The following is a 10,814-nucleotide window of genomic DNA, read 5'->3' as shown; positions in this document are numbered from 1 at the left end:
CAACCTGGACAATTCTATGATTCTAAAGCACACTCCAGCAGCCAAAGCTACACACCCTGCGACTTCCTCATTGAGCCGTGACCTGCGAGATCTTCTTTCCTCCCTCAAAACCTCTGGACAACTCTCCCTCCCCTCACATTCCTCCCGGGGCTTGATTCCCACTTTTCTCATGGTACCACACTGATTTGTCCAGTGCAGCTGGAATCGGCTGCAGCTCCTCAGCTCGTTCCTGCAGCCCTTCATAACACATGCTGCCTCCCGCTGCCCGAGAGCAAAGGTGGCCCATAGCCGTGCTGCGTAACCCAGGCCTTTTGTCAGCAATTTTATTAGCAATTTGTTCAGCAATTTGATTTTTAAGAATCCTGAGAACCCATGGGAGCAACACCCAGCACTGGGGACACATGACTGGATTTTACTGAGTATTCTTTAACACCTTCTTTTGGCCTCACCACTGGGAAGTGCCGCCTTTGAGGTAAAGCCCATTAAAAGGGTCTGTCAAACACCAAGCTTTGAGTGCCTGGAGCTGTGGAATCCCCTTGTCACTCTGCTGCAGGCGTCACCCTTCGCCTGAGCTGTCCCTTACCCCTCTTTGGTTCACACGGTGGTTCTCACCATCCCATCCCCACGGCCCCGCACTGTGAGCTCCAGCCCTGCTCGGCAGGTTCTCCTGGGAAGGAATGGACACCAGCAGGAGAATCTCACTCCTCCTCCCTGCCTGCCTTTGGAGGTTTCAGTTTGCAGAAGAACCAAAATGTAAGGAACAACAAAAGAGATGAGCATTACCCCAAAATATGTGTTTGCAAAAAAGCTTGGCAACCACTGAGCAAGACTTGCATCTAATCAAAGGTAAAGATGCACCATGGATTTACAGAAAAGGATGCTTTCTTTGGGCTCTCTTTCCCTAACTCACTCCAAACATTCCGTTTGCCTTTTTGACTGTTGCTGACGACCGAGCACACACCTTTGTTAAAATATCTGCCTTCAGGCCAAGAATTTGCTCCTGGGCTGCTCAGAGCTCATCGCTCCAGGTGTGAAATTTGGATTCTTAACCACAACGTGCTTCACTTCACGTTCAGCTGCACCCAATTTACCCTTCTATCAACCCACCAGTCGGTCCTCATCCCTACCAGAGTGCACCAGTGTGGGCACCCCCCCGGCACTAACCCCCTGCCTCTCCTGAGCAGGGGACACTAACACTGAATGTGGGGGTCCCAGAGGAGCTCCCTGTGAAATGCCTGGAAAATCTAACCTTTTACTCTGACCTTTTTCCCCACCCTCAAGCATTCCCCCCCATCCCATGGGATCCTTCACCCAGGGTCCTTAAAAGCCTCTGGCACAAAAGCCTGCCAAGTATCTTTCAGAAATACAAATAATGTCACCAGACCTTCCCCTATCCCTGGGGACTCCTTTAAAGAACTCACAGGTCTTGTAAGACACGACTTGCCATTAAAACAAGTTTATGCTCTCTCATGGATCCATATTTCTACTAATTCCATTCTTTATTATAGTTTGTTTTCCTCGTACACAGGCCCATCTCACTGGTTCAGAATTCCCAGGAACCCTTGTTTAGAACAGGTATTATGTTTGTCACCTTCCAGTTCCCACACTTCAGTGCAGCTTCTGCAAGAGATCCCACACCACTGTTAGCAACACCCCAATCTCTAATACTCTGTCTCTGATCCTCTTTGGTGTATCACAACCCCCAGCACCGTACCGGTATCTTTCCTATTTAAGGATTTGGATTACAGAGAGACTGGATTATTTTTCCTGTTCAGCTCCGAGCAATTTTTAACGCGTAACACACATCAAGACCACCAGTATAAACCAAGACTCCTGCCCATCAACCAGAATGAGAAAAAATGAGTTACAGAAGTTGCAGATGAAAACTTCAGCCTCACTCGTTTCACACTTTACGAATGCACACCGAGAGCAACCGCCCGACTGTGCCATGTACCCCCCCAACAGAGCCCTGCGAGGCGGCCAAAGGAAAGCAGCTCCTCACTCTGAATGCTGAGACACGCTAAGGGGAAGAGACCTGGAGTCAGCGCCAAGAAAGGTGGTCCAAAATATCATAGGGGCCATAAACACCAAAGGAGCCATGAGCTGCTCTTTGCTATGGGTGTCCCCAGAGGCAGGAGGAAGGTGAGCTGTCTGCCCCCAGCTCAGGTACCATTCTGGACAGCCCAGATGACAGGGCCACCATGATCCTGTGGCAATCTTTATTTAAGTTTAAGGAGCAACCTTTAATCAACCAAACCTTCCCTAAACATCCAGGCAATAAAAAAACCCATAAAAAATACAGAAGTTTACTTTATTTTCTACAAAGCCTGAAGCACCAAGGCCAAAAAAAGTTCTGCCCGCACCGTCTTCAAGACAGTTCTCTCCCCAAGAGAGCCCAGAGAGCAGTGCAGCTGCGAAGGAGCAAGAGAGGAGCTTCCAGGTACCCTCAGGGTGGGAAGTGGAGGCATTTCTATGCTTTCAGTACCCCTTCCATGGGCAAGCAGAAGAAAAGCAACTGAAATAAGATCAGTGAGATCTGTTTAGAAGCAAATGACTATCCTCTACCTGAAAGCAGTATCTACAGCTCCTTTTTGCCATCATCGCCCCCTGACAAGGGCAGAACTCTTCATTAGCAAGCTCCCATAACACCTGACTGACTGGAGTAACTCATTCGAACTGTGTTAGTTAACCTTTGTCTCCAAAGTAACTCAAGACGAGGTGGTTTAAATTTTTTTTTTTTGGATTTGCTGACTTGTAAGCGTTTCCCAGAGTGGGTGGGGAACTGCTGAAGAAGACATTTAAGCCCCTGGGCAATAGCACGCTCTCTCTAGGCTCTGCCTTGCAGATGCCCGAGAAGCAGCACATACACCACCAGGCATCTTCAAACAGATCCAATACCAGTGCTCCAGGGACAGGGACACTCCAGTGCTGTCAGAAACCCCTGGACTGACTCTGAGAAACTCGCAGTTTTAATCAGAGGTAATCACTGCAAATCACCGTCCCTGCGGGAATAGCTGCGAGTCAGGGCAGGAGAGCAGGTGATGGCTTCTGAAGGATTCTGTGGCGAGTAAACTACTGTATTTTTGGTGCTGGTCATACAAGGGGCTTTAGCAGGAGTGTGGAAAGAGAGGGCAGTGCCACGTATGTGCTGAAACAGGCTGTGTGCAGCAGAACACTGAGGCGTTATTTAAGGCAAAATCATCTCTAGTGATGGATACCCAAGAGCCACAAGAGTAAATACCGTGGGCTCATTTGAGGGGCTCAGGCAGCATCACAAAACGAAAAAGCACGGCTGAAGAACCAGAAAATGTCAGCAAAGGGATAGAGAGCATTCCTTAATTGCAACTTATGCGTGTTATTTGTCAGGTTTCGTAATAATACTTAGTTTACAAAACACTACAAGAAGTTGGGTTTGTAGCCTCTTCCTTGGGCCAGGCCTGCGGAAACAACATCAGAGGGGCTGGATGTCTGTAATGCAAAGTGCAGCCGGACGCTTCACTCCTTTGGAGCTGTCTGGAAAGCAGGAACCAGCACTGCTCATGTCAAGCTAAAAAGACAAAACAGAAAGAAGATTTAGCAGATGAGCGGCAGGGAGTGCAGAAAGCATTTCAAAACACCAGTACAGTCAGTTCCCAACCTCCAGTTACAAAGGCCCAGTAGAAATTTCCCGTCCTAGAACCTGAGTGTCTATGAAAGGGGGAAGCAGACCCTGCTGACAGCCACCCACAGAACAGGCTTGTCACACAGAATGGACGCTCAGCCTGGCCTAGGTCGCTATCAAAAGCTCTGAACGAGTTTAATTATGGCTCTATTACGCTCAGAAACATCCAGCCTTTATACAGGAGCTGTGAAGGGGCAGCAAAGAACTCTTTCAAAGGGCTTTTTATTCAAGAATTCCTTATTCTTTCTTTAAAGCATTCCCAAACATTCTTATGGTAATGAAGAACTCAGCCACTAAGTTACGATGGCCCAAGTAGCTCAAGGATAGACACACCTCCAGCCCCACAGCAAGGACCCTAAGAGCTGTAATCAGATGAAAGCCCAAATGAAGTAACTTGGATAAAGCCTTTGACAAAAAGGATTAAAAAAAAAAATTAAGGCAGCAGCCAACAAACTCCAAAGTCTTTTTAGCTCCAGAAAGGGTTGTAGCAGGCATTCGAAATAATAATTTTATGGGTTCCAACAACCAAAAGCCAAGATGTCAAGCAGTCACTGGTATTTTAATTTTTAAAACAAGATTTGTTTAAAAAAAAATCCATTCATGTCTTAGCTAAGCACTGAAGAGCTAGAAAAAAAAAATGTATCTGAAAGTTGGATACTATTTCCCACAGGAAGTATTATAACTGCAATAAAAACCCTTATGTCTTCCTACAGGACTGAGCCGGCTCATCAGCCACAAGGAAATAAACCCTTCTGCAATGAGGTCATTGTTGCCTGTAACCCAACAGAAGGAAAGAGGAAGCTGAAAAATAAAATAAAATAAATAAAATAATTTAAGAAAAAAGATAAATCAATTGTGAAAACAGCTTGTTTTATAGTAAAATCTTTCCTGTTTTGCTCATGATTATACACAGCCCTGGACCCTCCTCACCTGTCAATCAAGGAATCTCTCATCTTGGTGGCGATGGTACTCGGCTGAGCTTCGTTCAGCTTGAAGATGCTCTCGATGACGGAGAGCTCGGTGCTGGTTGTATCCAGACCGCAGAAGGCACACCAGTCATTCACAACCATCCCTGCCGCAATCACCTCGCTCCCACGATTCACCGTCCCAGCCTGGCAAAACCCAAGAGGCAAGAGTTAACAGGGCACACTGACAGCAACGCGTTTCCTCATCACTGCTCTTTAGTGGAGGGCCTCAACTCCCACTCCTGGAAATGTTAAAGCTTCGGTCATCAACAAAGTTATGAAAATTTCATATAAAAAGACTAATGGACAGCCTTTAATCTCTGGAGAGAGAATTGTGTGACATTTGGTGAAATAAAATCTAACAAGTAGGAAGCATAAAGGCCTAGCAATCCTGACACTCACAAATCCAATTGAGCAGGCACAGGCTTTTATTAACCTATTTTTTTTTTTTAAACACTGCCTTTGGACAAACCACACTCTTGCACTCTGTATGATTCAATCAGGACAATCCCAGCAGAGCCACATTTCAGAAGAAAACCAGGCTCAGAAGAGACAGGGAAATGTCTCAGAAAACTTGCCCCGTTCAAGTCTTCTCGTCTCCCACTGGGAAAGCTCTGCAGAGAAAACACAACCTAGGAGCCCACAAGACGTAGACAAATTAAAAACTGAGAACTGGGTGGGAAGGGAGTGGCAAGGGAAAACACAAACCCACACATGCCTTACCACAAGCGGGACCTGGAGCAACGAAGACAGTTCATCCTGATCATCAATTGAAGTTTTGGGGTGCACAATTCCTCCTTGATTACTAAAAACACAGTAACTTCCTACCAGCACCTGATCCGCTACCGTTTGTCTGAAAACCTCAACCTTCAGTACATCGGCCAAGATCTCTTCTGTCTCCTGCAAACACAAAGAGAGAATGAAGTCCTCAGCAAAGCGGTATTGCAGGACTTGAAGTCAAGCTATTCCTGCCTGCAACCATCAACTGGGATGCTCCCCCTTGGAAGCCTGCCCACGCTAGCACAATCCAAGGCAGTTCAGTCATTATAGAACGCTTACTCCATCGCTATAAAACACGTAACTCCACTTTGTCCCAGGCCACTTTGTCATATCCTCCTGTATAACTCTAAGAACTTCCTTTTCCTCCAGGTTTTCACTGTGAATTATTTTGATTCCTCCCTCTCTGACCATCTTAACTTACTTTTTACACTGATTTAAAACATAACATGCTGCAAAGACTGTCAAAGACTGTTACATCCTCCCTATCCCCCTTTTTTCGCCCCTTTGCACTCCTAACACCAAGTCCCATATCTTCATCACCTTCAGCACAAACTGAAAGCAAACACCGTAAGGACCTCCCCTGCCTGGAGTCATACCACACGCCTCTCTCTAATGCTATTAAGATAGCAGTTCTCAAACAAAGTAGCAGCAACCTTGTATCCTCTGCCCTTACTTTAAATTTTCATAAGAGAATCTTCTATTTTTCTTCCCCCCCCGTCAACATGTACATCACCACATCCATGGTCTCTATCAACTACTACCAATGTCACCCACCTCAGCAGTACCCTGTAACTTCTGTTGTAGCCCTGACTAAACTCTTTGTACTCTCGCTGTTACACACACACACACTCTGTTACTCACTCCCTGTTACATACGCAAAGCAAATTGCCCCCAACAATATACTTCCATATCCCACTCCTTCCCTTCACTAGAGCACACTGAGCAAGAGGGCACACGCTGTACCTGGGGCAGGGTCCACAGCCACAAATAAAGAAAAATACAGGGAAAGAGGCAGATCAACTGAAACCGAGTCAGAATTCCAAAATCCTATTTTGAGATTTCTCTCTTGAGAAGAATCACAGAACTGCAGGGGTTGGAAGGAACCTCTGGAGATCATCTCATCCAAGACCCTGCCAGAGCAGGGTGCACAGGAATGTGTCCAGGAGTCCATGCTCTGGAATATCTCCAGAGCAGGAGACTCCACCACCTCTCTGGGCAGCCTGTTCCAGGGCTCTGCCACCCTCACAGGAAAAAAGTTTCTCCTCGTGTTCAGGTGGAATTTCCCATGTTCCAGTTTGTGCCCATTGCCCCTTGTCCTGTCACCGGGCACCACTGAAAAAAGACTGACCCCATCCTCTTGCCACCCGTTCTTTAGATACTGCTCAGTGTCAATGAGATCCCCTCTCAGTCTGCTCTTCTCCAGCTGAACAGCCCCCAGGTCCCTCAGCCTTTCTTCAGCAGAGAGATGCTCCAGAGCCTCATCATCTTCACAGCCCTCCACTGGACTCTCTCTCTCTCCAGTAGATCCCTGTCCTTCTTGAACTGGGGAGCCCAGTCCAGCCCAGAACTGGACCCAGTGCTCCAGATGGGGCCTCACCAGGGCAGAGCAGAGGTAGGATGACCTCCCTCCACCTGCTGGCCACACTCTTTTTAATGCACCCCAAGAGACCATTTGCCTTCTTGGCCACAAGGGCATGTTGCTGGCTCATTGGCAACTTGTTGTGCACCAGGACTCCCATGTCCCTCTCTGCAGAGCTGCTCCCCAGCAGGTCAGCCCCAACCTGTCCTGGTGCAGGGAGTTATTCCTCCCCAGGCGCAGCACCTTGCGCTTGCCCTTGTTGAATTTCATCAGCTTCCTTTCTGCCCAGCTCTCCAGGTCTCGTTGAATGGCAGCACGGCCTTCTGGTGTGTCGGCCAGCCCTCCCAGTTTGGTGCCATCAGTGAATGTGCTGAGGGTACACTCTCTTCCCTCATCCAGGTCATTGATGAATATATTGGACAAGATCCAACCCCGTACTGACCCCTGGGGAACACCACTAGTTACAGGCCTGGACTACTGGACTCTGCGCTGCTGATCACAACCCTCTGAGCTCTGCCACTCAGCCAGTTCTCCATCCACCCCACTCTCCTCTCATCCAACCCACACTGCCTAGGCTGACCTGTGAGGGTGTTATGGGAGACAGTGCCAAAAGCCTTGCTGAGGTCAAGGCAGACAATGTCTACTGCTCTCCCCTCACTCACCCAGCCAGTCACACCATCACAGAAGGCTATCAGACTGGTCAAGCATGAACTTCCCCTTGGTGAATCCATGCTGACCACTCACGATAACCTAAGAAATGCAAGATGAGGCAGCCCAGCCTCCTCTGTGACACTAGCTCAGCTGTCAGCACAGGTCTTCTGATCCCCACGCTACATACAGCAACCCTCAACAACTACAAACCCAAACTGCAGCTCAGTGATCATTTCACACGCATCCACTATGAATTCAAAACTAGAGCCACGTACCCTGTCAAGATCAGGATGAACAAGAGCTACATAGTCATTGCAGGTAGTGACATTGCCCAGTGCTGAGAGACGCTCTTCTACTCGTTGAATTCGTACAGAATCTGGAAGACTATTGCGGATGTGTTGGAGCTCTTGGTCTGTCGTACTGCTTGGGACCAACAGCCCGTGTCTGTTTCCTAGAATGATAAAAAAAAAAAAAAGGAAAAAAGACCATTTCCACAGGACTTCCTGCTTTCCTGATGTTCATCCAATGGCTTCAGTTGCCCTTGCCCTCTCCACTCCTCCCAAGCCCAGAATTCAGCCCAAGAGAAATAACGTTCCCATTTAAGAGTAACACAGCACCACAGGTAAGGGAAAAACCAGGACGAAGCACAGACTTGTCTCAGAGTAGAAACGGGTGAATGCCACTATTTTTAATCGCCTCTCGTTTTCAACAGAGCCAAAGGAAGCCTGAGATCCTCAATGAAACACTCTGATTAGTTATTTCCCCTGTAGATGCCAATTGCCCCACAAAACGTACAGATGCTGCTTGTTTGTGTTACTCTATGCGGCAAAGCAGTACGACAGGATGGACTGTCCTGGTTTGAAGTAAAACCGAACCAATTTTCTGTTCTGTAACTTTACATCCTAGCTAGGCCTCCTCTAACTCTCTGAAGTTAACGGTATATTGTGGGGAAAACTGCTCGTTCTCAGAATGATAAGACCAATGTTTGTGCTCCATGCCAAGGAATGGTGTGCAGGGAGGCCCTTGCTTATACTTATTGCTGTAACAACCAAGGGCAGCCAATTTCGTTATTTGCCCCCTTAGAGGGTCAGAAACGGAAAAAACGTAGAGGGGTCACATCGGTGGGGAGGAGTGGACAGGACAGGTGACCCAAACCTGACTAACTGGGCTATTCCATCCCATCTGCCCCATGCTCAGTATAAAAGCTGAGGGATCAAAGGGTCAGCCCCTTCCTGCAATGGCCGACGTCCAGAGAGGACTCTGTCTGTTCATCTGCCTTTGATCCCGATCCGTATGTTCCTGGCTCCAGAGCTGGAATCCAGTTCCCATTCGTCACTGAGTCCAGTCTGGGACTTCCCCAGTGCCTGCCAGTGATGTGACTGTCATCCTGGGAGCTTGATACGGTTTTGTATATATTGTATCTATTTCATTATTTTCTTCTTTATTTTTAATATTAACTCTTCATTAACGTAGTTTAGTTCACTCTAAACTTCTGAATCTCCTTTATCTCTTTCTCCTCCTCTCTCCTCTTTTTGGGGGGCGGAAAAGGGGGGGGAAGGGCCATCTGTCGGTCGGGTTTTGGTAAATTCGGCCGAAACCACGACATGGACAAAGGCGTTCTTTCCACAGGAACAAATCTCAAGCCAGAAGCTCATCTGACTGACTGGGGTCTCACTAGCCAAAGACAGATGAAAGACTCTTCCTTGACTTTCATGCTTCTTAATGCCTCCCCCCTCCCTTGGCTCTGTCCCTCCAGTGCTGGCACTGGAACATTAACCTTAAGAAAAATGAAACTTTTCCCAGTTTACCAGAAAGCAGAGTTACACGTGTCTTTAGCCCACCTTTAAGCCCTACAAGCCCACCTCTCCCCACTACCCCAGCTCTTTGTTACTGGGTGACTTTTAGTTTTTCCATTTTCACTCCCTCCTTTTCACACACTTGAAGCATTAAAATAGAAACTCTGAGGATGGGGGGTGCTGCCCGTTGGACCCCCCCCCGCCACAGTTAAACCCACGGTATGTCCCTGTGCGCACCAACCGAACACGGGACTGCCCTCCCGTTTCCACCGGAGCCCCCCCAGGGCTCCTCTCCCCCCAGGCCCGGCCGGGCCGCGTCCCGGCGAAGGGCCGCCCCGCCACCTACCCACACACATTCTGCCGATGATGCGACAGCCGGCGATGGAAGCGTGCACCACCGGGATGGTCCCGAACAGCTCCCCCTCGAAGACGCTGCAAGGAGAAAGCGCTGTTAGGGTACAGCCACGGGGCTCGCCGAGGCGGCGGCCGGGCCGGGCCCTCGGGGCTCCCTCACCTGTAGAAGTTCTCGGAGCCGCCGATGGCCACGAGGCAGTAGGCGTTGGTGAGCTTAGCGAAGCAGCCCAACTCGTTGTTATTCTCGAAGCTGGCGCGGACAGCCATGGCCGGAACGGGGACGGGCGACCGCTACCGCAGCCTCTACCGGACGCACGAGGCGCCGCCACTTCCGCTTCCGGCGGGCGGGAGGCGCGGGGCAGAGCGGCCCCGGCGGGGACAGCGCCTCCAGCGTCCGGGAGGTGCGGCTGCCCCCGCCGGCGCCGCCACGAATGGGACCTCCCCCCACCCCCGGGAGGGCCCTGCCCCGACGGCGGCCCCGGAGCACCCCACGGCACCCCAGCCTCCGCCATGCCAGCCTGCGCCCGGCTACACCACCACAGGCTGAGGCCACCCATGTGTCCGCACAGGCCACCTACACCCGAAGGTGCCACCATGGCCCAGGTGTGCTATTGCAGTCTGTGTGCCCACCGAGGGCCACCACCACCACGGTCCCTGTCCAGATGTCCCCATGTGCAGCCACACCATCCCTGTTGGAGGTATGGCCTTCGTGCCAACACCGTTTGTGTACAGTGTCACCTGCCTGCAGATGTGTCACCCGCCTGCAGACATGCCTCTCAGGATCCAGATGCCACCCGAGTGCCTCAGCACGTCACTCCTGTGTAGGGGCCACCCGTGTCCAGGCATGACCTGTGCCAGCTGCCACCTGTGTTCAGATATGACCCACCCCTGTGCAGACACCACCCATGTGGTGATCCCACCTGCATGCAGACACCACCCATTGGTGATCCCACACCTGTGCAGCCACCATCCATGTGCAGACACAACCCATGTAGTGATCCCACACCTGTGCAGACACCATCCACATG

General features: G+C 49.9%; 1 protein-coding gene across 1 annotated transcript; it reads right to left on the bottom strand.

Annotated features, from left to right (window-relative positions):
• Nucleotides 1-2,292: 2,292 nt before the first annotated feature.
• Nucleotides 2,293-10,124, bottom strand: EIF6 (eukaryotic translation initiation factor 6). Its single transcript, XM_074157295.1, has 6 exons — nucleotides 9,947-10,124; nucleotides 9,779-9,864; nucleotides 7,912-8,087; nucleotides 5,350-5,526; nucleotides 4,592-4,773; nucleotides 2,293-3,547 (listed from the first exon to the last, which is right to left on the bottom strand). The coding sequence occupies exons 1-6, from the start codon at nucleotides 10,051-10,053 to the stop codon at nucleotides 3,538-3,540; spliced, it is 738 nt and encodes a 245-aa protein (XP_074013396.1). The 5' UTR covers nucleotides 10,054-10,124; the 3' UTR covers nucleotides 2,293-3,537.
• Between the last annotated feature and the right edge of the window lie 690 nt (nucleotides 10,125-10,814).

The sequence above is a fragment of the Numenius arquata genome, chromosome 12 (genome assembly GCF_964106895.1).
Source record: "Numenius arquata chromosome 12, bNumArq3.hap1.1, whole genome shotgun sequence".
In the NCBI taxonomy this organism is placed as follows: domain Eukaryota; kingdom Metazoa; phylum Chordata; class Aves; order Charadriiformes; family Scolopacidae; genus Numenius; species Numenius arquata.
The sequence above is the reverse complement of the archived record's forward strand: the minus strand, read 5'-3'. Positions and strand labels throughout refer to the sequence as shown.

Bases quoted from the DNA above. Each gene is read 5' to 3' on its own strand.
- EIF6 (XM_074157295.1), bottom strand. From the start codon at position 10,053: ATGGCTGTCCGCGCCAGCTTCGAGAATAACAACGAGTTGGGCTGCTTC. The intron at 5,527-7,911 runs GTACGTGGCTCT...TTGTGTTTGCAG, and splicing joins TTCATCCTGATCTTGACAGG to GAGACAGAAGAGATCTTGGC. The intron at 4,774-5,349 runs GTAAGGCATGTG...GGGTTTTGCCAG, and splicing joins TGCTCCAGGTCCCGCTTGTG to GCTGGGACGGTGAATCGTGG.